The sequence below is a fragment of the Aspergillus glaucus genome, assembly GCF_001890805.1.
Source record: "Aspergillus glaucus CBS 516.65 unplaced genomic scaffold ASPGLscaffold_12, whole genome shotgun sequence".
Classification (NCBI taxonomy): domain Eukaryota; kingdom Fungi; phylum Ascomycota; class Eurotiomycetes; order Eurotiales; family Aspergillaceae; genus Aspergillus; species Aspergillus glaucus.
Window position 1 is genome coordinate 258,037 of NW_019170464.1, and position 27,151 is coordinate 285,187.

A 27,151-nucleotide genomic window follows, 5' to 3' on the forward strand; every position below is an offset into this window, starting at 1 on the left:
TGACCGGGTGAGCAGAGCCATGTAAAACCAAACAGTACTTTATAAAAACTATTTGCCATAAGTAGGCCATTATTTCGCTTGACCATCACCTTTTTCTTTCTTCTTCTTCTTTTTTTTTTTTTTTTTTTTTTTTTTTTTTTTTTTTTTTGCCTCGTGTCTTTCTAGGGACAGTTCTAACGCTATTTGGTATAAAGGAAGATATTCAAGGACACTCGTTCATGTACTTAACTTAGTTCTTCGCGATCAATTCCAGTCAATTAAGCATTGGTTACCTTTCTAGTTTTGACTCATCCGCATTCAACCAACAACTGAGTATACGTACTCAGTTGACCTCGTTTCTCTATTCGTTTCTTTTCCAGACACGATGTGCCTTATGGAGCCTGCCGGGGGGGGGGGGGGCGATATACCCAACGGTGATTATTGATTAACGACTATTGACCATGATATGTTTACCACACTGACGATTGAGAGCACCTGGTGAGCATACGCCTCGAGATTTAACTAACTAGAAGACTTGGGTATGATAGGAGAGGAACACAGATTGTGACACAAGATTCCAGATCCAGCTTCACAATACCATTCCCAGTAAAAGACAAAGGAAATAGAAAGGAAAATCATACACTACCACCATTTTGCTTAGATGCCTCTGGCATCCAAAGCAGCACGGAGAGTCTTCTGGAAGTTGAAGACGTGCTCAGGTCCCAGCATGGTGTAGTGAGCACCGCCGACCTCGTGGAAGCGGGGTTCGGAACGGGTGAAGTCCACCCACTTACACAAGTGCTCGTTGCGCCACTGCTCCTTGGAGGAGGCAACGACTGCAAGCGGAATACAATAGAAGACGTCCATGCTAGCAATGGAGCCAGAGGGGTCATAGTCGATGGCCATGCTCTGCAGGGCAAATGCGAGAGTGGCCCATTTGTTCAGTGCCTCTGGTGAGAGAGCAAGCTCGAACAGACGGTCCTGGTCGGCGTCTTCCATGACCTTAGCCATGGCCTGTTCTCGGGTTGCGCTTTGCAGCTCTGCGGCGAGCTTACGAGCATGGGCCTCGGTCATCAGGTCCAGGAAGTAGGACAGATGGAGGAGACACTCTTTCCAGTCAAGCTGACGCATACGGGTCTTGATGTGAGGGGGGAGGTTGAAGGAGCCCAGGAAGCTGACCTTGTCACCGTTGCTCTCGAGGACCTTGCCAATCTCGAAGGCAAGCATGGAACCGTACGAGTAGCCGGCCAAGGCGTATGGTCCTTCGGGCTGCTTCTGCTTGATAGCGGTGTGGTATGTGGAAACAACCTCGGGGATGGTCTGGAATGGCTGCTCGCTCTCGTTGAAGCCACGAGCACGGAGAGCGTACACCTTACGGTCGACAAGGAACTTGGCCAGGTTCAGGAAGACAAGGACTTCACCGACGCCGGGGTGAATGAGCCAGAGAGGAGTCTTGTAGCCCTGTGACTGGAGGGTCACGACGGGGTTGTACTCATGAGGAGCCTGGAGGTCGTGCAGGGCCTCGGCGAGGTCCTGCACAGTGGTGTTGGTCATGAGGGTGATCATGGGTATTTTCTGAGTCAGGTTGAGATGCTCCTCGATGTTCTTCTTTAGCTTAATCAGTTCGACGGAGGTGATTCCCATGTTGAAGACAGGGGTTTTGACGTCAAAGTCGTTCTCGGGCAGTCCGAGGCAGCGGATGAAGATGTCAAGAAGCTGCTGCTCCAACTCGTTCTGAGGGTTCTGGCGGGTGGCAGCACGGTATTGCGAGATGGTCTCGTTATTGATGTCCTTGTAAGCCTTGTACTCACCCTTCTGGTAGGCAGTCTTGATATTTTTACGTGACAGCTTACCGAGGGTAGATTGCTGCAGCTGAGATCGGTCAAGAGGGAAGACCTGAGCCTTGGATCCAGTCGCCATCATGACGGACTTGGATATGGCATCTACAGTCTCGACACGAGCGACGGTGTCTTCAGGGGCGAAGCTGGGCAAGAATACGACGCAGATCTCCTCGGTCTCACATCCAGCGGGGAAGTAGGAGAAGCAGCAGTTGAAGCTGGGGGCCAGACCAGGGATCTTCGATTCGTCCAGGGCGGTTTCAATCTCGTAAGGGCTGTACTTGACCCCATTGATAATCATGGCCTCCTTGGCACGACCCTGCAGAGTGAGATAGCCGGTCTCGTCAATGGAACCCTTGTCTCCGGTCTTGAACCAACCATCGCTGGAGAAGGACTCCTCGGTTGCAGTGGGGTTGTTGAAATAGCCCTTGAAGACGACAGGGCCGCTGATCTCGAGGTTGCCAACAACGCCAGCCGGGACGGTCTCATTGTTGGATCCCTCGGTGATTCTCATCTTGATACAAGGCATGCAAGCACCGACGGAGGTGAACTCCAAAGAGCGCTCCTTGTCGTATGTCGGGCATTTGGTGTTGAAGATGGAACCAGCGCATGTCTCAGTCATACCGAAACCAGGAACAATGACATGGACAGGGGCACCGTATTGGGACAGGAGCTGCGAAACGATATCACAGGTCTTGACGACGTTAGCCTCACCTCCGGAGGCGATGTACTTCAGGCAGCTGAGGTCCCAGTTGCGAGGGTTGCTCTGCGCCTCCAGATCCTGAAGGGCAGTACGGAGCTTGGCAAGAAAGAAGTTAGGGGCAAATGTACGAGAGACACGGTGTTTGTGGATGAGGTTGATGTATTGGAGAGGGTCAGCGAGGAAATCAGGGGCTTGGACGTGGACTTGGTCCTCGCGGGCAAATAGAGCCTGAAGGTGGATCTCGACAATAGCAGCAACATGGTCGAGGCGGATCCAGTTCAGGAAGGAAGTGCCTTCTGGCAGTTCAATAACTGAGTATTTGCCAGTGATGGCTGTGAAGATCTGGTGGTGGGTGAGGCAGACAGCCTTGGAGTTGCCGGAGCTGCCAGAGGTCAACATCAGCAGGGCGATGTCGGTAGGTTTGGACTCGCGGTTTATGTTGTTGAGCTCATCGGGGGTGGCATTCTCGGCATCGAGAGACTCAATGGGAATGGGGTTGATGTGTTCTTGGCCGGCGAATTCGTGCAACAGTGCCGACTTGGTCAGACAGCTGGGGTTGATGAGGGCTTTGGAAAGATGCTCGAGGTGGTTCAGGCGAATGGCAGAGTTGTTCGACAGAGCAGTGGACATGCAAGGAATACAGCCAGCGAAGAGGGTAGCCCAGAACCAGACAATGGCATCCCAGTGTGCTTCAAAATGGAGAAGAATGACAGATCCAGGACGGTATGTCTCACCCCGCGAGCGAAGAGCCCAAGAGGCCTTCTGGGAAGCTTCAAGGACTTGCTTGTATGAGTATACCTTGGGGTGGTCCAGGTTGCCCTGGGAGTATGCGATGACATTGCCACTGCTCTCCTCAGCGCTGGCTGCCTCCAAGAGTTGTTGAAGATTTCCAATCGACATTGTGAAAAAGAAGGAGGGGAAAGAAGACGGAATGGGAGAAGACTGGAGAGGGAGAATGGATGGAAGCCGTGGAAGGACATTGCGACAGTGGGTTTATCTATCCTTTGCCAGACGAATATCTACACCATCCACTCAGCTCGAACAAGAGCTATTGAAGAGCTGACTACAGAGGTGTATTCCAAAAGTCAATATCCCGCGCTAGTAATAATACAGGTCTTGACTGCCATTTCCTGTAAGTATTCCTCCGTAATGATTTATATCATCATTAAGCAGCCACAGATTAATCCCACCTGATGATGAAGATGGCTGGCTGGCTGGTTGATAATCGAGCGGGTCTTGCTGATCGTGCCTGCAAGCCGTGCCTGCAAGCCATACTTATCCACTCGGCTGTAGGGGTTTCATACTGTAAATCGCAACGTGCATCCAAGGTGCCGACCTTACTGTTTCCACGGAAAATTCCGTGCACATAAAACAGTGTAATTAACCAGAATCTCTGCTACCACGCGAGCTCCACCGCTATTCAGCTGAAGCCACGCAAAACAAGCTGATCCACACGCGGCAACTGTGCTGAGGAAAGGCGGGCTGGGGATGGTTGTCCAAACAGCGATAACAATTCTATCTCAATAGATTTTCTGTTGGATTATTCTCATCTTCGTTACTGTCAGAGCAGCATCATGGAGGGCAACAAGAAGGTTTATATCTCAATATCCCTGGATAAACACATTCTCACAGCTCCAGGTCATCATCATCGGTGCGGGCATTTGTGGTCTGGCAACCGCCATCCGCCTTCGCGATCACAACGGCCTCGAACCCGTCATCTACGAGATCCGCGGTCGCGACGCCGGCACTCTGGGAGGTTCTCTGGGTATTCCATGCAATGGACTCCTTCTCCTCAACCGTTTAGGTCTCTGGGACTCGATCTCCGTGCGAGGAGTCGATATTGCCAAAACCGTCCTCCACTCTACCTCCGGCGGCATCCTCAAGGAAGTCGATGTCTCGACAGAACCAAAGGAGAAGACCGGATTCGGTTACCACCGCATCAACCGATCGAAGCTGATGGACTGTCTTATGGAGGGCACGGAGAGATCTCAAATCCCTATCCACTGGGAAAAGCAGCTTGTCTCTATTAACGACAACGCCGACTCTATCACCGTCAACTTCTCTGATGGCACATCTGACACTGCCTTCCTCCTCCTCGGCTGCGATGGTATTCACTCTACCGTGCGAACCCTTCACGTCGACCCGGGCTTCAAGTCAGAGTACTCGGGCATCTCGGCCGTTTCCTCCATCGTCGACGTCCCGAATCCCAGCGACAAACAACCATGCCTGCACTCGACTCTCACCCCCCAGGGAATGCTGGCTAGTGCACCCTGCCCCAACGACCAGACCTTCTGGTTCTTCAGCAAACAGGTTCCTCTCCCGTCGCAGGACTCGGAAGACGCCCGCTACGGATGGTCTCTCCACCGTCAAAAGGAAATGACGGAGTTCCGCGAATCGCTCTCTACAGTCTTGGACGGTGTGCACGGCGAATGGGGACAACATCTCCGTCGTCTTGTGGATACTAGTAAGGACGTGCACTTTTACCCCCACTACCGTCTTCCCCTGGGTGGTAAGTGGTTCAAGCCCGGTACTACCAGATGTTTACTTCTCGGTGACGCTGCACACGCCATGCAACCGCACGCCGGACAAGGCGTGTCGATCGTCATGGAAGACGTTTTCCTCATCTCTGGATTGCTGAAGAAGTTTGAGAACAAGGAGTACGGCTCCCTCGAGGCTGTCTTTGCCAAGTTCGATGAGATCCGTCGACCTCGGATAGACAAAATCTCCCTGACAGCGCAGCGCAACGGTGCTAAGCGCAAGAATCAGAACCCCTGGGCAGTCTGGGTCAAGGAATGGGTTGTTTGGGGTATGTCGTATGTGAGCAGTGTTTGGGGCATGTCTGCGTCGGGTGTTGATCATGGAGATGTGATTTATGACGTTGAGGATGAGTTGAAGAACTGTTAGATATGGGTCGGTTAGGGTTTATAATTGTAGTTTTAGACACGAGTAATGAAATTCTGGTCATTTATCAACATTTACTATCAAACTATCAGACTAATTGCATGATGCTCAAATAAGTGCTACGAGAGATTGTGATGAGCTAAGTTTCTCAGGTCTAAAGAAATTTGGTTCAAAAAGCATCCAGCCGATTCTATCCACAGTCTTCATCTTACGGCCAGCAGGTGATCAAAGAAATATACAGAGGCGTTCACATTTAAAATTCTCACCATTTACTACATACATATAACCAGCATGTAAACTCCCTAGATCCACATCACGGCAGGCAACCGATGCACATTTTCGGGGCACATCTTTTCAGCTGAATCGGATCCTGTGGACCAAGAACATCCAGCCAGCCACTTGAATATGCGGACTCTTAAAAAATCACATTCTGTCTCCACAAGATCAAATTATCAGAGCCGACACGATCCCGGACGCGTGGGCTATGGTGGGCCTGGCAAAGGCTTTCTTGGCTCCATCACGAAATGTGACGAGATTCTGAGCTCCTCAGCTGGAATCCGGTTATCAAACACATCCGTATTTCCACATTCTCTGGGTGGATATAACAACTTCTTCTGTTTCGAAGAACCAAATGACTGTCGAGACCAAGACTGTGGCAAACCCTTTCTACAAATACACAGCGCCCAAGGTGATGGGTAAACTGGACAATCCGTATAAGATCCAGACCGAGACACGCAAAAAAAAAAAAAAAAAAAAAAAAAAAAAAAAAAAAAAAAAAAAAAAAAAAAAAAAACAGACAAAAATGGAAATTCAACATTATGGACCATTCCTGTAAGTCTTGACTGTGACATATCATAATATCTATATCTAACACAATCAAGTGGGACAAATGTATCTCAACCACTAAGTACGGCCTTCTAGAGGGTTACCACGTCGACATCTGGGCCGACGGAGGCCAAAACTGGCTTCGCTCTAACCTGGCACTGAATGAACGCGCCTGGGATCCTCAACCAGCGAAGCCACAACAGACACTGCAATTCATGACTTGGAAGTTGTTGCAGCAGAATGGTGGTCCCACCAGCTGGACGGCTTTTTCCAGTACTCGATACTGTAGATCTCACGATACAAAGCCGGAGTACTGGCTGTCTTTGGAAATGATCCATAACAACATTCACGTTGGTGTTCAATTAGGCCAAATGGTTGAATCCAAGCTGACGATTACAGGCCTTTGTTGGAGGATCGCAATTCATCCGTCCTGATGAAAATCACATGAAGCTCTGGGGTATGGGACACATGGCCAGTCCTTTAGTTGCAGCTTCTAAGACCAATTATCTATTAACTTTTTACTTCAAAAGTGCCATATGGACTATCCCATCCTTGTCACGGGCTCGGACTAGTAGATAATAACGAAATGATATTCCTATCTAAACCAGTGTAGCCATCGACGAGAATATCGAATCTGGAGAGGAAAAAGAAGAGAGGAATCTACCTACAGGATAAGGGGGATATATCTATGGTTGTGTGGCAGCGCTAGTGCCTTCTTTATTTGTTTGCCCAGATGGCAGCGTGTGTTGTCAATATTGGCAGTTGGCGTTGGGATTAGCCATCACAATCCTCACTTCCATTAATTCTCTTGCCCGCCGTATCCTCCATAATTATACTGTACATTACTATCGCATAAATCTACAATTAATCCACCCTCTCCTCCTTGAGGAATACCAAGAAAGGCAAAACAGCCGCAGAAGAGATCAATGCAAATACTGAGACAATGTTAGAACATATTTTATTCAGAGGACAGATAGTCTTGCCTGGCAAAAACTGGAAAGCGTTCAGGTAGCTCGACCGGACAATCTGCTGTAAAGGCTCAGATAGCGACTCGGCGAATCTGAGATCGTTGAGGATGCCCTTTATGATCTACTTTAAGATTAGTATATCGCTCATGGATTTGAAGGTGTAGACAACATACTGTCTTCTTATCCGGAATATCCACAATATCTTGGACAAGGTTGTTCTTGAAAAGTCTCTGAACCAGAGCGGCACCACAAGCGGGCCCGATAATCGTTCCCAGCTGCTGGCAGAGATAAAATGTTCCGATGCAGGCCGTAAGACATTCTTTTGGCGAGCTGTAAGACATGCCGATGAACATGGTTGAGAAGAGGACACCAGGTGCAAATCCGACAACAAACAGGAAGAAGGATTCCCAAATGTTGCAGCCATCGCGCCAGGTGAGGAAGATGAGAAGGAAAGACAAGACTGTGATACCGAGAGAAATGATACTCATGGTCTTGTATCGTCTCATCCTGGGAATCGTAAGCGAACTGGCCAAGTTTGAAGGGGCGGTGTTTAGGGACGCATACCGTTTAATGACATAGCCAGAGACAACTCCTCCTACTGACACACCAGCGGCGACTTGCACGTACATCATCGAAGCAACAAAGTCACTCTCTCCTTCGACACGGGTGAAATAGGGGACAACGTTACTGACGAACTAGAACAGTCAGTATCGTAGACGGCAAGGTCTGAGTAAGAATACATACGGCAGTACGACCGGAGAACAACAGGCACTGCATAAGGCAGTAGGCCCCCAGCTCCCGGACCAACAAGTGCATCGGGACCAAAGGTCTCGTCGCGTAGAAAACCTCGGTCAGGACAAAGGCCATGGAAGAAACGACAAAGGCAACAACCAGACCCCACGTTGGCACCAGTTGGTCTTCTTCTCTCGTTCCCAAAGTTTGAAGCACGAAGAGCAAGAGAATGACCGCAGCAGAAAGCGTGATGACTCCGGCAAAGTCGATTTCCCGAAGACGCGACCGGCGAGGTTTGCCTGAAGGCTGTTTATCTTTGTCTTCTGTTTGGTTGAGAGAAGCGGGCAGTCCGTACACGGCGACGAGGGTGCAGAAGATGATCAGGGGGATTTGACCCAAGAAGGACCTACAACGGTCAGTATCCATATTCGTTGTTGCGCAGTGTGTCTTACCATCTCCAGCCGATCGTATCCGAGAGCAAACCACCGAGGGGCGCTCCAACACTGCGGCCGATGACATTGATCACATTTTCATAACTTCGGTAGATTGCGACTTCACTGGGAGGGACCAGGTCTGTATCATGTTAGAGGAAACAATACAGACATTGATGAGAGCATACCCATGGTAATGATGGAAACGAGTGTCACCATTCCAGCACCGCTCAGACCAGCGAGGACTCTGGCCAGAACAAGCTGTGTCAAGGAGGCACTTGCACCGCTGCATCAGACTGTTAGATATCAATTCAACTATCCAGGGCATGAAGCTCAGCTTACCAGGCAAAACATCCCAGTGTGAATAAGATATACGAGCCGAGGAGAACATTTTTGCGCCCGTACGAATCACTCAAAGCGCCGTACTATCCGCTGTCAACACCTCTTATCCAGCATCAAAAAGTTATATCGACATACCACTGGCAGCGCTATACAGTATCCAAAGTTATATGCAACAAGCAACCAGGAACCTTGGGAGAGGAGGTGGAACTGCGACGCGATGGTACTGAAGGTGGACAGGACGAGAGATTCATCAATACTGGCAATAAAGACACCTATTTACATTAGTGATTGCTGATACATCTCATGATTCAGTGGGAAATACCAAAGAACGTCGCATAGATGATAAAGAGATCAGGGCGCTTTTTCTTATGCGATGGATCCGGGGGTCCTGAATAAGTCGGACTACGGGACTGGAGGAGAGGCGACCCTTCATCTGGTGGCATATCCGGGCCACGCTCGGTGGGAGACATATTGGTGGGAAATATGTCAGATATTGTCGAGATGAATAAATTCCCTTAACCATCAGCATTAAAAACATGACGACCGTCGAGTGGAGGAGGGAGAAAGTCGTCGATGTAAAGATGTTAAAGGTGGAATACAAATTACAAACTACTCACTCAGCTATGCACGGTGTTCAGCCGCAGAAAATACAAATCATTCACTGCGTTGTGATTGGATTAATCCCTTCTGCTGGGATCCTCTGGGAGAAAAATATCAAGATGCCATCCACGTGTACAGAGTAGAGTCTGAAGTTAGAGAGCAAAAGTGGAGAGCTCTTCTATCCTACTTGACGGAGCGAACACTGATCAGCACTGAACCATCCCCTTGGCTGAGCCGACTCGATAAGATTCTGATTGGCGTTGACAGCTCCATCAGCTTGCCAATTTGGGCGCTATCGGGATCGTCGTGTGTGGCGCTATTGTCGCGATGCATGCACGCACTGGAAAGTCGTGACAATATAAGAAGGCTGCGTGTGCATACATGGCGGGGAACGCACCTCGTCAACAACCACTTGTGATTTTGTTTTGACCTTCTGAAAACAGACTTAATTCAATTGTAGCAAGGAAAATGGCAAACCAGAACACCCCGCAGTTAGGATGGGTCGGTAGGTTCTCAACAGAATGAGCTGAACTTCACAGTGCTGACTATGACCAGGACTTGGAAAGATGGGAAACGCCATGGCGAAAAATATGCAAAGGCATCTGGCAGAGATGGGACAAAACCCCCTGCAGTTCTGGAACCGAACCGCATCCAAAGGAGAGCAATTGAAGGGACTTGGAGGAGTTGATTGCGAGTCAATTGCAGCCGTTGTCAACAGCAGCGATATCATTTTTATCTCTGTAGGCTGAACGACAGTTTCATAATTGTCTGATATACTAACAGAACTAGACCAGTGATGATGCTGCTCTTAAGACCATCGTTGACGAGATCCTGGCCGCAGGAAACATCGACGCTAAGATCATTGTGGACACAACAACTGTGCATCCAACCACCAGCCAAGAGGTCTCGGGGAAGGTAGAACAGAAGAATGCTACTTTTATCTCAGGTATGTACACTCTCATAAGGATCTGATAACAGGGGAAAAGAAAAAGAAAAAGAAAAAAAAAAAAACTTACATAAACAGCTCCCGTGTTCGGCTCCAGCCCTATGGCCGAGGACAGAAAGATCCTGATAGTACTGGCTGGTGACCTCTCTAGCATCAAGAAGCTGGCATCATATCTCAAAGGCGTGATAGCTCGTGAGACCATCACAGTGTCTGACAAGTCAGAAAAGGCTGCACTCTTGAAGATCATGGGGTAAGCACTTTTACCAGCAGATATTTGAAACTAGAAGCTGACCGAATCTAGCAACTTCATCATCTCTGGATTCACCGAGATTATTGGAGAAGCCCACGTTCTGGCAGAGAAGAGTGAGATGGGCGATGAAGCTCTTGAGAATCTACTCGAGCTCCAATTTGGACTCTTGCCTGGCATGATTTCTAAGCGGTTGACCAAAGGCAGTTACATGCCGCCGAGGGGTATGCCTATCCAATGAGTAAATATACTATGATAAAAGCTGACAATACTAGGCGAAAATCCCTGGTCCGATCTCAGTCTTGGTCTGAAAGACGTGGGACACAGCATCGACTGTGCAGACACTGCCGGGACGAGATTAGAGGTTGCTGAGGTCGCGCTGGACCATCTAAAACGTGCCAGTGCTTATTCCGAGCAGGAGGGTAGGCCATTGGACTCGTCGGCCATGTATGGCATCATTAGGCAGGATGCAGGATTGGACTTTGAGAATGACTTTGTCAAGAAAAGAGATGCACAATAGATGTATCTACGTTTTGAGATATGATATGATTAGAAAAAGGGAAGCGCTCATGCTTATTCATGTCAGCTACCTGGCCAGATTCAGAGACTTATTGGGCTGAGAAAACGAGTAAAACAGTGTTGGTTAGTTTTGCAGCTCTCCGTTGTTGTTGTTGTTGTTGTTGTTGTTGTTGTTGTTGTTGTTGTTGTTGTTGTTGTTGTTGTTGTTGTTGTTGTTGTTGTTGTTGTTGTTCTTCTGGGTGCGATGAAGAGCCCAGATAAAAAGGATGAGTTGCAAAGATCGCAAAGGGAAAGGAGTTTGAAGAAAGCTCACAGCATGATGATGATGACGATTATTATTATTATCAATCAAATTTATAGTCCGCATCCAGCTCCTGGGGCTATGGCAGACTGTATGAATCACGGAGGTAGGCTTAGGGCCTACCCCCTACCGGTCTCGCTACTTAACAGTGTGGTTTCATTGTCCTGTTCCTCGCCCTGATCTAGCCTTCGTGCCCAGAGGGGGAAGTGTCCCCTAGTCCTCCTCGTCATCATTCACTTGTTGGGCCGCTTGGCCCTCCCCCCAGTTACCCTTCTTTCATTTGCTGTGCCGCCGCCAATTCCTCCCCATCCCCATTCATCTTGCCTCTGGGCCTCTTCCAGGGCTTGTCTGACACCTATACTGATGTCCTGAAAGAACTGCAGGATGGCTGAGCTTGCCCTAGGGTCACCGAACAGTCTTGCTTCTGGGTTTATTGTGATAGGGTACGCCTAGGTCACCACTGGGTACCCCCGCTCACAACTAGCTCCCACATTCAAATAGACATCTTCCCCCCTAACCGTCAGCGTAAGCCTAGAAACAAGCTGTGACGGCTTAGCACCGCATTAACGACTGACACAGGCAGACGACACCAACACGCCAGACAAGACATTGGTGATGTCAAACAAACGCCTATAAAACCCCTTCTTTCTCTGGATAGCTTTTCTCCTCTCTTTCCCCCCAGATTCGATATTCTCGTCGATAGCTACCTAGGTAGAACCCATGAGAAGGATGTTCTATTATCCTAGCTGAGCACCGTGACAATTGCAGTATCTGCTTCAGTAGTGGCTGGTGATGGTGAACCTGTAACTAGAATACTCTGCAGGTGTCGACGCCGCAATATCCGGGATTGCCTTGGAATTGTCTGAAGATGAGAAGAGATACTACCCAGTCCGCCACGAGAAGGCACTCGATGCCTGGTATGAGGCCACTTTCAGGGTGGAACCAGACGTCTCCTCGGCCGATGATTTCTTCAAACAGATTATGCGGGGCTCCGCGCCGTAGACACCATGCCATTGTGCCTTCGCTAGCAACCAGATTGTCTTAATCTCCTCGCCCTTTCATATATTCTACGCAATAGTCAGGAAAAGAATAAAGCGTCTTTCTTTTCTTTTTCCATGCTAGGATATTGCTAGAGCGTCTATCAATAGAATCCTATTAAATGTGTCCGTCACATAATACTAGAATCATCATAATCATCTTTCTTATCAACTTTGTCCTCTGACGTGCACAGCCAGGAATCCATGCAGGGCCTCCATATTCTTGCAGAAGAGAAACCCACAGTCGCGAATGAAACCAAACTAAACCATACAGTCAAGATAGCAAGAGACGCCACTGAGAGAACCAAAAATCAATCATCGTGTGACTGGACATGAAAGACCAGGGCAGAAGGATCATCACCCCAAAGAATTTCTCGCACACTGCCTTGATCACCCTGATGAGCTATTCAACGATGTCACTGACACGCTCAACCAAACGATCAACCTTGAAAACGAGTATCGCGAACAGGTGACGATGATGGAGTCTGAAAAAGATGACCAGAAACAGGTGGGTATCCAGTTGTATAGGCGGGTGGGTTTTGTTAAGATAGGTCCTTATTACCAGGCACCATTGGAAGGGACACTGTTTCTTGGGCTGGATCTCTCATTATTCTCTGCTTTTCATTGCAATTCTCACCAATGCTACATGGTCTGCGGCAGGAATTTCCAGCATGTAGCCTGTGCCCGTGAAAAATCGATTACAGTTTTAGTTCTAAATTTTTACGAAAGGAAGGGATGTACCAACTGTCTCATCTGTTCTCCAAACATAAGGAATACACCGCGACCAACATATCGTTGATTGAATACATGATATACACGTTTATATTGCAATCAAAACCGCTGCTCAATATCCCTCATCTGATCCACACACTGCCTTGCCTCATCCCGCGTACTCTCCTTGAGAATCTTCACCGTCGTCACCCATTCAAATCGCTTCTTCCAGTACTCCCATCGCTCCCTAGACCAAACCTGCTGGCCCTTCCACTTCGAGTCCCTCGTGTTTTTCAACTGCCCCTCCTGCTGGTAGATCCGCGAGCCGCAGTGGCGGATCCATATCGCGGCAGCAGGCACATGCCCATCCAGACTCCCCATATCCCACTGCTGCCAATTCCTCTCAAGTGCCTTCTACAGCACGCGGCCGCCGCGATAGATCACCCAGCGGTCGGGGAGCCCAATCGCGGCCAACTTGGCGGTGTAGGCGTTCAGATTGAACCATGTTTGGCGGTTTTGTTGCCGAGCACCGCCTCCGTCGTGGACTGATCATTAAAAGTATTAGTTCATAGAGAAAATGAGGAGACAAGAGGAGTGGGGAAAGTTATATGGCCCCACGAAAACTCATCAATGGCCATAGATAATCCATCTAAATTCTTATATCCCCCCCCCCCCCGGAGACCCCGCCAATGCCTCAGTGAAATCTACTAGCCGGTTGTTCATCCCAGTCAAGTTCTTGACCGCATCTATTAGCATGGCTTAGAGGATCTCTGCCATAGGGGGCTTTGGTTCCGGGGCGTAGGCGTGCTCCCGTGGAACTCGTTCAATAGGAATCTATTGGTAGACTATCTGACGAAATTCTGACATGAGGAGAGAAAGGAAACAGGCAGGGCCTGCCGACGACAGACTATCTAGTGTGTGTGTGAAAAGTTGTTGCCCCACTCCAAACAGGACAAAGCAATTGTCACGGGCTCGGAAACTAGCAGATAAAACGAATAATATTCATATCTAGACTAGGTAGCCTAACAACGAGAATATCGAATCTGGGGAAGAAGAAGAAAAGGAAATCTATCTAGGCGATAAACGGTCTCTATAGAAATTTGTGTGGTGCGGCTTAAGCCCTTGTTTGCCCATATTGCTTGTATGGCATCGTTTGATATGTTGGCGCTGTTTGTCTGGCGTTGAGCCGTTGAGCCGTCACAGCAATCAAACATGCTATACAGCTAGCGAGCGTTTATGCTCAGTGAATGCCCTACCCCAAACATGCTATACAGATAGAGAGCGTCCATGCTCCGCGACACACAACAAAATTTGACATTGAAGAGAAAGAGCTTGTGTTTATTAGCCAGTTTCTGTCAGAGGAAGAGAGGGAGGCAGCAAATGAAGAAAAAGAAGCTCAGGCTCAGGATGATCTTGATCCAATCAGTGATAATGAGGAGAATGATTCAGTGCCTATTCAAGGTCAGCTGCAGCTTAACTCGAACAAAAGGAAAAGGAATACCACACCTGCTACCTCTGGAATGAGGTTGATCTTCCCTTACCTACCAACTTACATGAAGAAGGCAATATTCAGCAGCGTATGTCAGGAAGAGCTCGGAAGCGTTCAAGACTTCTAGATGGATATGAACTTGGTTGAGGGTAGTTAATATAATCAGTATAATTTAGAAAGAGCTTTTTCTGTCACGGAGCATGGACACTCGCTAGCTGTATAGCATGTTTGCTTACTTTGGCCTGTTTGGAGTAGGGCATTCACTGAGCATCACTTGAGCCCCTTGCACACACTAGATAGCCCGTCGCCGGCAGGCCCTGCCTCTTTCCTTTCTCTCCTCATATTAGAATTTCATCAGATAGTCTACCAATAGATTCATATTGCTCGAGACCGTCACATTTCAGGCTGATTTTACGTTATATACTCTTAAGCATGTAAGCCTAATACTATAAAATACAGCCAAAAACCGCATAGAATATGCAAGTCACGGGATTCCCTATGTTTGCTGCCCACGGGCGCCCGCCTAAAGCCCACGGGCAGGTAGACAGAGCCCGCAGCCCGCCCGCAGGCAGGGGGAAACAGCCCAGAACCCGCCCTCTTGGCGGGCGCCCGCGGGCCGCCCACGGGTTTGGCGAGATCTAACCTCGCCAGCGAGCTCCACCACGCTGTAGTGGCTGTGGGATTATTGGACACACTATAAGGATTTGTCCTAGTAAATAGCTATATAATTAACTAGGAGATAGTCTCATTTAGTCAAATTTAATGGTGTTGGTGGTTGAAAAGCTTCAAAAAGTAATGGTTGCGGCGAAAATTCGCACTTCGACGCTCGCCCGTTGAATACGTTATATCTCCAACATACTTGTACGACGTCCTCTACTGTACCAGTATTCCAGAGCTGAGAGGACCTAGTCTGTAGAGAAATACATTTAAATACACAATTGAGCTTCTACAATTCTATATTTGCATATAAATTTCTCTTCTTTCATCCTGATATCTACTACTATGTACAATGAACGATGCCCCAGGCCGGAATATCACTGGCCCGTGCACACTCACCCGGCGGAAGTGGACTCACCTTCACTCATTCAACCTCTGGCAACCCGATTAAGCTTAACCATCTCCTCCCTCCTTCTCCCCCCCATATAAACAACGACTCTCGTGTCTTCCACGCCCAGCTTGCCCTGAGAACTTGAATTTCAAATGTCCATCCCGGGGGGCGGTCCGCAAACATGGCGCAAGCAGGTCCTATCACGGACGTCACCCATCGGCTGTTCTTCGACCTGAAATCCAAGAATGAGGAAGTACGGGCGCGAGCTGCCTACGACCTATACGATAATGTCATTGCCATTTCAAGAGGTGCCTATCTATAATTCTCGCATTCTAGTCGTGGTTTATTTTCTCGTCGCACTGCTGACACTTGGTTCCTCACCTCACAGATTGGCCGCCGGAAAAGTTCCTCGAGTTCTACAATGCAGTCAGCCAACGTATCGCGCAGCTCGTTGTAACTGGTAGTGATGCCAATGAAAGAATCGGCGGTTTACTCGCTCTGGATCATTTAGTCGATTTTGACGGGGTCGATTCGGCCCAAAAGACCACTCGTTTTGCCAGCTACCTCCGCAGCGCGCTCCGAAGTAACGATACCCCAGTGTTGGCGTGTGCGGCGAGGGCGCTGGGCCACTTGGCTAAACCCGGTGGTGCTCTAACTGCGGAATTGGTCGAGAGTGAGGTACAGTCGGCTCTGGAGTGGCTGCAATCCGAACGACAGGAAAGCAGGCGTTTCGCGGCGGTCCTTGTCCTCCGCGAACTGGCCAAAGGCTCGCCAACTCTTCTTTATGGCTTCATTCCACAGATATTCGAGCTTATCTGGGTTGCTTTGCGGGATCCCAAGGTGCTCATCCGGGAGTCGGCGGCGGATGCAGTCAGCGAATGCTTCAAGATCATAGCCGCTCGAGACAGCCAGGTCCGGCAACTGTGGTTCGCACGAATCTACGAAGAGGCGCTGTTGGGACTGAAGTCAAGCAATGTGGACTGGATCCACGGATCGCTTCTAGTGCTCAAGGAGCTTCTACTGAAGGGCGCCATGTTCATGAATGAACACTATCGAAACGCATGCGAGATCGTCCTCCGCCTCAAAGATCACCGTGATCCTAAAATTCGCACGCAAGTTGTCTTGACGATACCCATTCTCGCATCTTACACTCCCCTTGACTTTACCGAAATCTACCTCCATCGATTCATGATATACCTGCAGGCGCAGCTCAAGAGAGATAAGGAACGGAATTCGGCTTTTATCGCGATTGGAAAGATTGCCAATGCCGTCGGTGGGGCAATGGCGCAGTATCTTGACGGAATCATCATATACATCCAAGAGGGGTTAGCAATGAAAGCACGGAGCCGATCCTCGGTCAAAGAAGCTCCGATGTTTGAATGTCTCAGCATGCTGTCCCTGGCTGTTGGGCAAACGCTCAGCAAGTACATGGAAGCATTGCTTGACCCTATCTTTGCCTGTGGGTTGAGTGAGTCACTTACACAAGCACTTGTCGACATGGCCCATTATATCCCACCAATCAAGCCCACAATCCAAGAGAAACTCCTGGACATGCTGAGCATCATCCTCTACGGAACACCGTTTCGGCCTCTTGGATGTCCGGAAAACCGACTCCCCCCTATGCCATCATTTGCGAAGGACTTCTCTCCCCAAGAGCTGCATTCTGACGCCGAAATCGCCCTTGCCCTTCACACCTTGGGGAGCTTTGACTTCTCTGGTCACATCCTGAATGAATTTGTACGGGACGTTGCTATAAATTACGTTGAGAATGACAACCCTGAAATTCGCAAAGCTTCTGCACTCACTTGCTGCCAACTATTTGTCCATGATCCCATTATTAACCAAACTAGCAGCCATTCAATCCAGGTTGTTAGTGAAGTGATCGACAAGCTTCTCACCGTCGGTATTGGAGATCCAGACCCAGAAATTCGGCGAACTGTCTTGTGGTCATTGGACCGAAAGTTTGACCGTCATCTGGCGAGACCTGAAAACATCCGATGTCTGTTTCTGGCCGTGAATGATGAGGTATTCTCAGTCAGAGAAGCTGCGATTTGTATCATTGGACGCCTTTCCAGTGTCAACCCAGCTTATGTTTTCCCGCCACTGCGGAAATTGCTTGTCAACCTCTTAACCGGCCTTGGTTTTGCCAGTACAGCTCGCCAAAAGGAAGAGAGTGCCCTGCTCATTAGCCTTTTTGTTTCAAATGCCACGAAGTTGATCAAATCCTATGTCGACCCTATGGTTACTACTCTGCTCCCAAAGGCAACTGATGCCAACCCAGGAGTCGCGTCAACTACATTGAAAGCGGTTGGGGAATTGGCCAACGTTGGTGGAGGTGAGATGACACACTACCTACCACGACTCATGCCTATCATTTTGGATGCACTTCAGGATCTTTCATCTCACACAAAACGAGAGTCGGCATTGCGTACACTTGGTCAATTGGCCGGCAACTCTGGCTACGTTATAGACCCGTACCTTGAATACCCTCATCTTCTTGCTGTACTTATTAATATCATCAAGACGGAACAGACGGGATCTCTCCGTAAGGAGACCATTAAGCTTCTGGGTATCCTTGGTGCTCTAGACCCATACAAGTATCAACAAATCAGCGAGGATGCGCCAGATATTCACCACATAAATGAGGTACAGCCTGTCACTGATGTTGCCCTGATTATGCAAGGTCTTACACCGTCCAATGAAGAGTACTATCCAACAGTTGTCATCAACACTCTTATGCAGAACATTCTGCGGGAGAACTCTCTGGCCCAGTATCATTCTGCAGTAATTGATGCGATTGTCACCATTTTCAAGACTCTGGGACTAAAGTGTGTCCCATTCTTGGGACAAATCATTCCCGGCTTCATCGCTGTCATTAGAGGATCCCCTCCAAGCCGCCTGGAGTCCTATTTCAACCAAATGGCGATCTTGGTCAATATTGTGCGGCAACACATTCGTGCATTTCTTCCGGGGATCATTGAAGTTATTCGCGATTTCTGGGACGTGTCATACCAAGTCCAGGCTACTATTCTATCTCTCATGGAAGCTATCGCTTTGTCCTTGGAGGGCGAGTTCAAGAAGTACCTGGCCGGACTCATTCCACCCATGCTAGAAACTCTGGATAATGACACCACGGCTCGTCGACAGCCATCAGAGAGGATCCTTCATTCCTTCTTGATCTTTGGCGCCAGTGGGGAGGAATATATGCATTTGATTGTTCCATCCATAGTACGCCTTTTCGACCGGACTCAGAATCCTCCCAGCATTCGGAAATCCGCCATTGAAAGCCTCACGAAGCTGTCACGCCAAGTTAATGTGTCTGACTTTGCCTCGTTGATGGTTCACTCGCTTGCTCGAGTTGTTGGTGGCACTGAGCGTTCTTTGCGACAGCCGGCAATGGACTGTATCTGTGTACTCATTTTCCAGCTTGGTCAAGACTTTAGCCACTACATCCATCTTCTCAATAAGGTTCTGAAGAACAACCAGATCACCCATGTCAACTACCAGATACTGGTTACAAAACTGCAAAAGGGCGACCCGCTCCCACAGGATTTGAATCCAGATGAGAACTACGCAGCCCTGGCTGATGACGCAAATTACGCTGAAATTGGCCAGAAGAAAATGGTCGTCAACCAGCAGCATCTCAAGAATGCATGGGATGCATCCCAGAAGTCAACACGCGAGGACTGGCAGGAATGGATTCGCCGTTTCAGTGTGGAACTTCTGAAGGAGTCACCTTCCCCCGCACTCCGCGCGTGCGCCAGTTTGGCGGGTATCTACCAACCGCTTGCAAGGGACTTGTTCAATGCAGCTTTCGTGTCATGTTGGACCGAGTTGTACGATCAATACCAGGAAGAGTTGGTTCGGTCGATTGAGAAGGCTCTCACCTCGCCTAACATCCCACCTGAGATTCTCCAAATCCTTCTCAACCTTGCTGAATTCATGGAGCATGATGACAAGGCACTGCCTATTGACATTCGCACATTGGGCAAGTATGCTGCAAAATGCCATGCATTCGCCAAGGCTCTCCATTACAAGGAACTCGAGTTTGAGCAAGACCAGAATTCAGGAGCAGTGGAGGCCCTTATCACCATCAACAACCAACTCCAGCAGTCTGATGCTGCCATTGGTATCCTCCGCAAAGCCCAAGCTTACCGCGACGTTGAGCTCAAGGAAACCTGGTTTGAAAAGCTCCAACGTTGGGAGGAGGCTCTTGCCGCCTACAAACGACGGGAAAGAATTGATCCAGATTCATTTGGAGTTACTATGGGTAAAATGCGGTGTCTGCACGCCCTTGGAGAGTGGAAGGTGTTGTCGGATCTTGCGCAAGAAAAGTGGAACCAAGCATCTCTTGAGCACCGGAGAGCCATCGCTCCTCTGGCTGCGGCTGCCGCTTGGGGCCGTGGACAATGGGAGTTAATGGACTCATATCTGGGCGTCATGAAAGAGCAGTCACCAGACCGGTCGTTCTTTGGTGCCATCCTTGCCATCCACCGGAACCAGTTCGACGAGGCGACCATGTATATTGAGAAGGCACGAAACGGCCTGGATACGGAGTTGTCGGCTTTACTTGGAGAGTCCTACAACCGTGCCTACAACGTCGTGGTCCGCGTACAGATGCTAGCTGAACTCGAGGAAATCATTACATACAAACAGAACATTGGTGACCCTGAGAAGCAGGATGCCATGCGCCAAACATGGAATAGACGGTTACTTGGGTGTCAGCAGAACGTCGAAGTGTGGCAACGCATGCTTAAGGTCAGAGCTCTTGTTACATCGCCTCGCGAGAACCTTGACATGTGGATCAAATTCGCCAACCTTTGCCGGAAATCCAACCGTATGGGTCTTGCTGAACGTTCTCTCGGATCGCTGGAGACGGTTGTTTCTGACAACAATGGTACTCGATCTGTTGCTCCGCCTGAAGTCACTTATGCTCGCCTGAAATTCAACTGGGCATCAGGCGCTCAGCGTGAATCGCTAGGAATGCTGAAAGAGTTCAATGCCACCCTGACAGAAGACTTTACGCGTTTCAATGCTCTCATTATGTCGCAAACAGACCATGCCATTAACGGTGTGAATGGCGTCATAGACGCGAACCATGCCGATATTGCTGGCCTCCGTGAGCGTGTTGGAGATGTAGGCAAACTCAGGCGTCTTCTTGCAAAGAGTTATCTCAGACAAGGAGAATGGCAGACAGCCTTGCAGCGTGGTGACTGGAACCCGGAGCTTGTTCGTGAGGTTTTGAATGCATATGCTGCAGCGACAAGATACAACCGGGATTCATATAAGGCGTGGCACTCGTGGGCGCTGGCTAACTTTGAAGTCGTTACTACTATTGCCAGCCAAGCTAACCGCGAGGGACAGCCTCCAGTGATGGTTCCCCAGCATATTGTGACCGAGCATGTCATTCCTGCCATTTGCGGTTTCTTGCGATCTATCGCGCTGTCCTCAACATCATCATTGCAAGACACTTTGCGTTTGCTTACCCTCTGGTTCACTCATGGGGGTGACCAGGATGTTAATGGTGTTGTGACAGAAGGATTCACTGCAGTTAACATTGACACTTGGCTTGCTGTTACTCCACAGCTCATTGCACGAATCAACCAGCCCAACCACCGAGTCCGCACTTCCGTCCATCGCTTGCTGGCTGAAGTGGGCAGGGCACACCCGCAAGCACTCGTGTATCCGTTGACGGTTGCTATGAAATCCAACGTTGCTCGCCGATCACAGTCTGCCAGTAACATCATGGACAACATGCGGCAGCACAGCGCAAGACTGGTTGAACAGGCTGATCTTGTGAGTCACGAACTTATCCGGGTTGCCGTTCTGTGGCATGAGCTCTGGCACGAAGGCTTGGAGGAAGCTTCTCGTCTCTATTTCGGCGACCACAATGTGGAGGGCATGTTTGCAACCCTGGCACCACTCCATGACATGCTTGATCAGGGGGCTGAGACTCTGCGGGAAGTGTCTTTCGCACAGGCTTTTGGACGTGACCTCGCAGAAGCCAAGCACTACTGTATGCTGTACCGCGAGACTGAAGAAATTGGTGACTTGAACCAGGCTTGGGATCTCTACTACACTGTGTTCCGGAAGATCAGTCGCCAGCTCCCGCAATTGTCTACTCTCGACTTGAAATACGTTTCGCCTAAGCTTAAGGATTGCTCAGATCTTGATCTGGCTGTTCCTGGTACCTACCAGAGTGGTAGACCGATCATTCGGATCATCAGCTTCGACCCTATTCTCCATGTTCTGCAAACCAAGAAGCGGCCTAGGAGGATGACACTGAAGGGAAGTGACGGTAGTTCTTACATGTACGCTCTCAAGGGACATGAAGATATCAGACAGGACGAGCGTGTCATGCAGCTGTTCGGTCTTGTCAACACTCTGCTTGATAATGATGGCGAGAGCTTCAAGCGTCATCTTTCTGTTCAGCGATTCCCAGCCATTCCGCTCTCCCAGAGCTCTGGTCTCCTGGGATGGGTCTCCAACAGTGACACATTACACGCGCTTATCAAGGAATACAGAGAGAGCCGTCGCATCCTACTCAACATTGAACACCGCATCATGCTTCAGATGGCTCCTGACTACGATAACCTTACGCTCATGCAGAAGGTCGAGGTCTTTGGATATGCTATGGACAACACCACCGGAAAGGATCTGTACCGCGTTCTCTGGCTCAAGAGTAAGAGCTCCGAAGCCTGGCTCGAGCGACGCACAAACTACACTCGCTCGCTTGGTGTCATGTCCATGGTCGGTTACATTCTCGGTCTGGGCGATCGCCACCCATCCAACTTGCTTCTCGACCGCGTTACAGGCAAGATTGTTCACATTGATTTTGGTGACTGCTTTGAAGTTGCGATGCATCGCGAGAAGTACCCTGAGCGGGTGCCGTTCCGGCTGACTCGTATGTTGACGTTTGCTATGGAAGTCAGCAATATTGAGGGTAGTTATCGGATTACTTGTGAGGCTGTGATGCGTGTTCTGAGGGAGAATAAGGATTCATTGATGGCTGTTTTGGAAGCGGTAAGTTCTTTTTACCTTCTCAAAGTCATTTCAACAAAGCTAATGATCCTAGTTCATCCATGACCCTCTGATTAACTGGCGTCTGGGAGTCCGTGAATCTCCTCCGGAGAGAATGTCCTATGTGGCTGAACGTCGCCAATCAGTCGCGCCAAACCTCACCGCAGACAACAGTTCCCAGCCCAGCACCTACACCCGTCCCCGCCGTCCCTCCATTCTCGAAGGCGGTATCCTGGATGCTCAAGAGGGCGTCCCCAACGAAGCCCGGGAGCTGCAGAACGCACGCGCACTACAAGTCCTTGGTCGTGTCCGGGAGAAGCTGACGGGCCGCGATTTCCGGCCGTACGAGGAACTCAATATAAGCGACCAGGTGGACAAACTGTTAGCGCAGGCGACGAATGTGGAGAATATCTGCCAGCACTGGATTGGATGGTGCAGTTTCTGGTGATTGCTTCGGTTTTTTTTTTTTTTTTTTTTTTTTTTCTTTTGATACTCGATTTGTTTGGAGTGGTCAGGCGCAGGATTGTCGGACATGATATTATTGAAACGATGTAATTTGTTTTGCATGGCGCGGATATCAGTTTTTTATGTCATTTCTTCTTGTTATGTAGCATATTTTATTGTAGAACTTTTCTGCGGAAGCCTAGGAACTTGCCCTTTCTGTTTTCGGTCCGACTTCTCGCCGCTTTTGGCTCCCTGAGCAGCCCGGAGCGTATTTGGAGTGATTCAGGAGCCTACATCGATTGCTCAGGTGATGGCTGGGTGAGCTCTAGTCGGGTGCGGGTGATTGAGGTGATGCCTTCAGAGGTTGAGGGTGAGTGTTGAGGTGATCAGTGGGTGAGCAAGGCCACGCAAAACCAAACAGTACTTCTATAAAGACATTTGACATAAGTAGGCATCATTTCAGTTCACTTTTCCTTTCTCTCCCCTCCCCCCTCTTTTTTTGCCCCATATCTTCCCAGAGACAGTTTTGACGCTATTCATCTCTTCTGGTGAAAGTCAAGGTGGATTAATAGTCGGCCCGATTACCGAGGTCGACAGATTCCTCATATTCGGACACCGTAGCCATATGCTTTAGATAGTCAAGCACTCATTCTATCGTCTATGGTGTCTATAGATGTCAATGTCATCCTCTCTAGTGTAATTTTAATTCCTCGCCTATAGCCTCGTGCAGTCCGGATAATCGACCTCCCCCGACTTCCCCGATACGGAGTTTAACCACTACATTGGTTTATCCGTTTCAAAACACATAGCCAAGTTTTCAAGTCACGTATGCGGATCTCCCGCATGCTGATTAAATGTAAATGTGCGCCACTGTAGGTGGCTGGGTTGTAGCTAGCTTCAGAATCGCTCGCTGTTCATGAGGATTCGTGGGGATCTTGCAAATGCAAGCAATAAATTTCGCCCGAGGAGAATCAAGGCTGGGACTTCTTCGCATCGGAACAAGAGGGAATTTGGCGGCTGCTGATAGAATCTTCGCTGGTTGAAGATAAAATGTTCACTTCACTTCATACTTTGGAAGAAATGGGGGAAACCATTCGCCGGCAGCTCGTTGGCTCGGAACTTGACCTTCATCATTTTCTTCGCCAGACCGTCGAAGACCACGTTTCGAAAACATAGATGTCTTGCTCTGATAGGCTCTAGTATCTCTGAAGGTAAAGGCTGGGGCTACATTTCTTTGGGTCTCATTGGCCTGTCAGCGTCTTCAGGCAACTTCACGTCGGAAAATGCGAAACGAATTGGACGGGCTACCATCAGGGTTGCAGCCCTTATACGATCGAATACTACAGCTCATCGAAGAAAACGAAGACGAAGACGACAAAGTACTCTGCAAGCAAATGCTTCAAACCACGGCCATAGCCTATCGCCCGTTGAATCTCCAGGAACTGGCCTCAGCAGCAAGCCTGCCAGAAGATTGTATGGATGACGTCAGCCAGCTTGTTGAGCTGTGCAGCTCATTCCTTATTATACGCCATGGGTATGTCTTTGCCGTCCATCAGTCCGCAAGAGACTATTTTTGCATGGGCACAGGTCGAAGAATCTTTGCCGATGGGGTCATACACGAACACGGCATCATGGCCCAACGGCTGCTTGATGTAATGGACGCTACTCTAATGCGGAATATCTACGGATTGCATTATCCAGGTTGCTCGGTGGATGAGATAAAGCACCCTCGACCTAATCCCCTTGCTCCGTTGCAATATGCGGCTACGTACTGGGTAAATCATTTGATTACTTTCTGTCGACAAAACAGAACCCAGCACTGCCATATCGGGCTTAGCGATGGGGGGAGAATAGACACTTTCGTAAAGAAGCACATCCTCCATTGGCTGGAAGCCCTGAGTCTGATGGGATATATGAGTAAGGCCGTTGTGGTGATCAGAGAATTGAAAGACTTCCTAGAAGCATGTACCCCAGACCAAATTAATGCCATCATTTTCCTAATCACGCCCAGGAATTTCCCGCAAACAATACCGAGATGCTAGCCTTGATATGCGACATATATCAGTTCATCCTCTACAACAAGGCTTGCATTGAGGACGCACCTTTGCAGGTGTACTACTCAGCTCTAATCTTCAGTCCGCAGGCAAGTATAATAAGACGGTTATTCAAAGCCGAGATTCCAAAATGGCTGAAGACCCCAACAATGCTCAATGAGCACTGGAGTCCCTGTTTGCAAGTCTTTGGGGGACATACCCATTCAATCCTGTCAGTGGCTTTCTCGCCAGATAGTCGACTGCTCGTTTCTACTTCTGCCGATGGCACTGTGCGGATATGGGAAGCAGCAACTGGTGCCACTCTGCGGACACTTAGAGGACACACAGGCCCTGTCAGGTCCGTGGCAGTCTCACCGGATGGCCGATTGATAGCATTCGCATCTCGCGATTGCACTGTCCGACTATGGGATTTCGAATCAGGACATCAGCGAGCATGTTTTAGAGCTCACGGGGACGTAACCTCGGTGGCTTTCTCGAGAGACAACCGACAAGTTATATTTGTTTCTTGTCATCAGGTGGTGCAAGTACGAGATGCATGCACTGGGTCAGCAATACAATCATATTATTGTGGTGTTAGACCAGATGTGCGCTTGGACGTATCGCCTTATGGTCGCTGGATAGTCATGGTGTGTAATGAAAGAGATATATGGCTTAGTGACACTCAGAGCAATATCAAGAACGGGCCTTTCAAAGCGGACAGTGACGACGATCCTTCAGTGACCTTCCCACCGGGTAGGCAAGAGTTGATCATGTCTGTTACTTGCGACCAAACAACAGAATTATGGGATATCGAGGCGAATACTGTACTGGCAACATTCGATTCTGAAGACCGAATCCTATCCGCAGCGCTACTGCCAGATAATCGAAAAGTAGCAATTGCAGCCTATGAGACGATGCGTCTGCGGGAAGGAGATGCCGTCCTGCAGACATTCGCGGGGCATACCGATCTTATCCTATCAGCAACCATGTCACCAGATGGCCGGCGATTGGCAACTGCCTCTGAAGACAAGACGATTAGATTGTGGAATGTGGAGTCAGAGGCTCTTACACGACGCTCTGCCACCTATCCCGCTAGTATGATCGAGCTTATAGTCTTCTCACCCGACTGCAGAGTGGTAGCCACGACGTCCGCGGACCAGGACGTGACGCTGTGGCATATTGACACAGGGACTGTTCTGCATACCCTTCGGCACTCTTCCGACGTCTACGCAATCGGCTTCTCGCCAGATGGTCACCACATAGCAACCCTCACCGCATACCGTATGATCTGTCTCTGGGACTGGAGGACTGGAGTAAAGTTGAGCTCTTATGGTGCGGGCTCGGCTCAGCTCAATCATTTCAATGAGCATTACAACACAGGTCCGCCGGTGCTCCGTTACTCGCCAAATATTCAATACGACCGTCAATGGATTCTTTATGACGGGAAGAAGGTAATTATGGCTTCCAGTCACGTATCAGCCATATGAATACGAAGTCGGTGGCTGCAATCTCGTTATTGGCTGCTATACGGGACAGATCCTTCTTCTAAGCTTCCCTCTGGATCCCAAGCTGTTGATCTAGATTGTTTTATCTAATGTACCATTGTGTCCCAAGGCCTATGTGCCGATAAAAACAATCGTCGATTTCGTAACCACAGAAAGTAGGTAATCCCGAATTATACGCTAAGACACTAGGAAGTCAATTCCGACCATCAATATGCTATCTCGGAAGCCTCAATTTTATACTAGGAAAGCCATTCCAGTATAGGGCTAGTCCCCTTTCATCTCCTTCCCTCTCAAGTATCCCATGAACGATCCATATGTGATAGCTTTCTGTCATTGAATCACAAAGTTAGCATGCTGTCCGTCAACCCCGGAAATTATCCAGTCTGGAGAGCCGAGAGCCGTCTGGGGTACGGAATCTAGGGTAAAGCGTGGAGTATATCACTACAATTCCCTCAATATACCTGATCAAGCCAGTATGCGATCCCGATGGCCATCAGTTATGCTTATCTGGGGTATCTTGACGACCCCAGTC

The 27,151-nt window shown here is 49.2% G+C and overlaps 9 protein-coding genes across 9 annotated transcripts; 6 read left to right on the forward strand and 3 right to left on the reverse strand.

The window, feature by feature from the left end:
* Positions 1 to 401: 401 nt before the first annotated feature.
* ASPGLDRAFT_396815 (uncharacterized protein) lies at positions 402 to 3,660 on the reverse strand. The gene is made up of 2 exons (XM_022545114.1): positions 621 to 3,660; positions 402 to 457 (listed from the first exon to the last, which is right to left on the reverse strand). The coding sequence occupies exon 1, from the start codon at positions 3,418 to 3,420 to the stop codon at positions 637 to 639; it is 2,784 nt and encodes a 927-aa protein (XP_022400095.1). The 5' UTR covers positions 3,421 to 3,660; the 3' UTR covers positions 402 to 457; positions 621 to 636.
* A 434-nt stretch (positions 3,661 to 4,094) lies between these two features.
* ASPGLDRAFT_36168 (FAD-dependent oxidoreductase) lies at positions 4,095 to 5,424 on the forward strand (the record flags this gene model as incomplete). Its single annotated transcript, XM_022544656.1, has 2 exons — positions 4,095 to 4,112; positions 4,159 to 5,424. The coding sequence occupies 2 exons, from the start codon at positions 4,095 to 4,097 to the stop codon at positions 5,422 to 5,424; spliced, it is 1,284 nt and encodes a 427-aa protein (XP_022400096.1).
* A 495-nt stretch (positions 5,425 to 5,919) lies between these two features.
* On the forward strand, positions 5,920 to 6,737 carry ASPGLDRAFT_82790 (uncharacterized protein; the record flags this gene model as incomplete). The annotated part of the gene is made up of 4 exons (XM_022550184.1): positions 5,920 to 6,116; positions 6,218 to 6,252; positions 6,303 to 6,596; positions 6,646 to 6,737. Coding segments are annotated over exons 1-4 (483 nt in total), but the record flags the coding sequence as incomplete, so codon positions are not given.
* Positions 6,738 to 6,859: 122 nt separating this feature from the next.
* Positions 6,860 to 9,291, reverse strand: ASPGLDRAFT_47944 (uncharacterized protein). Its single transcript, XM_022546784.1, has 10 exons — positions 9,042 to 9,291; positions 8,855 to 8,991; positions 8,720 to 8,802; positions 8,566 to 8,663; positions 8,399 to 8,519; positions 7,959 to 8,352; positions 7,779 to 7,909; positions 7,388 to 7,721; positions 7,230 to 7,335; positions 6,860 to 7,181 (listed from the first exon to the last, which is right to left on the reverse strand). The coding sequence occupies exons 1-10, from the start codon at positions 9,187 to 9,189 to the stop codon at positions 7,111 to 7,113; spliced, it is 1,623 nt and encodes a 540-aa protein (XP_022400098.1). The 5' UTR covers positions 9,190 to 9,291; the 3' UTR covers positions 6,860 to 7,110.
* A 594-nt stretch (positions 9,292 to 9,885) lies between these two features.
* Positions 9,886 to 11,032, forward strand: ASPGLDRAFT_128190 (NAD(P)-dependent oxidoreductase; the record flags this gene model as incomplete). Its single annotated transcript, XM_022540774.1, has 5 exons — positions 9,886 to 10,059; positions 10,109 to 10,265; positions 10,344 to 10,515; positions 10,567 to 10,736; positions 10,788 to 11,032. The coding sequence occupies 5 exons, from the start codon at positions 9,886 to 9,888 to the stop codon at positions 11,030 to 11,032; spliced, it is 918 nt and encodes a 305-aa protein (XP_022400099.1).
* Positions 11,033 to 11,065: 33 nt separating this feature from the next.
* On the reverse strand, positions 11,066 to 11,482 carry ASPGLDRAFT_397073 (uncharacterized protein). Its single transcript, XM_022545117.1, has one exon. The coding sequence runs from the start codon at positions 11,396 to 11,398 to the stop codon at positions 11,156 to 11,158; it is 243 nt and encodes an 80-aa protein (XP_022400100.1). The 5' UTR covers positions 11,399 to 11,482; the 3' UTR covers positions 11,066 to 11,155.
* Positions 11,483 to 15,798: 4,316 nt separating this feature from the next.
* Positions 15,799 to 23,085, forward strand: ASPGLDRAFT_36172 (uncharacterized protein; the record flags this gene model as incomplete). The annotated part of the gene is made up of 3 exons (XM_022544657.1): positions 15,799 to 15,925; positions 16,006 to 22,640; positions 22,693 to 23,085. The coding sequence occupies 3 exons, from the start codon at positions 15,799 to 15,801 to the stop codon at positions 23,083 to 23,085; spliced, it is 7,155 nt and encodes a 2,384-aa protein (XP_022400101.1).
* A 1,555-nt stretch (positions 23,086 to 24,640) lies between these two features.
* ASPGLDRAFT_47951 (uncharacterized protein) lies at positions 24,641 to 25,274 on the forward strand. The gene has a single exon (XM_022546785.1). It carries the CDS (start codon positions 24,713 to 24,715, stop codon positions 25,121 to 25,123), a length of 411 nt encoding a protein of 136 aa, XP_022400102.1. The 5' UTR covers positions 24,641 to 24,712; the 3' UTR covers positions 25,124 to 25,274.
* A 380-nt stretch (positions 25,275 to 25,654) lies between these two features.
* On the forward strand, positions 25,655 to 26,723 carry ASPGLDRAFT_47952 (WD40 repeat domain-containing protein). The gene has a single exon (XM_022546786.1). The coding sequence runs from the start codon at positions 25,759 to 25,761 to the stop codon at positions 26,599 to 26,601; it is 843 nt and encodes a 280-aa protein (XP_022400103.1). The 5' UTR covers positions 25,655 to 25,758; the 3' UTR covers positions 26,602 to 26,723.
* Positions 26,724 to 27,151: the final 428 nt, after the last annotated feature.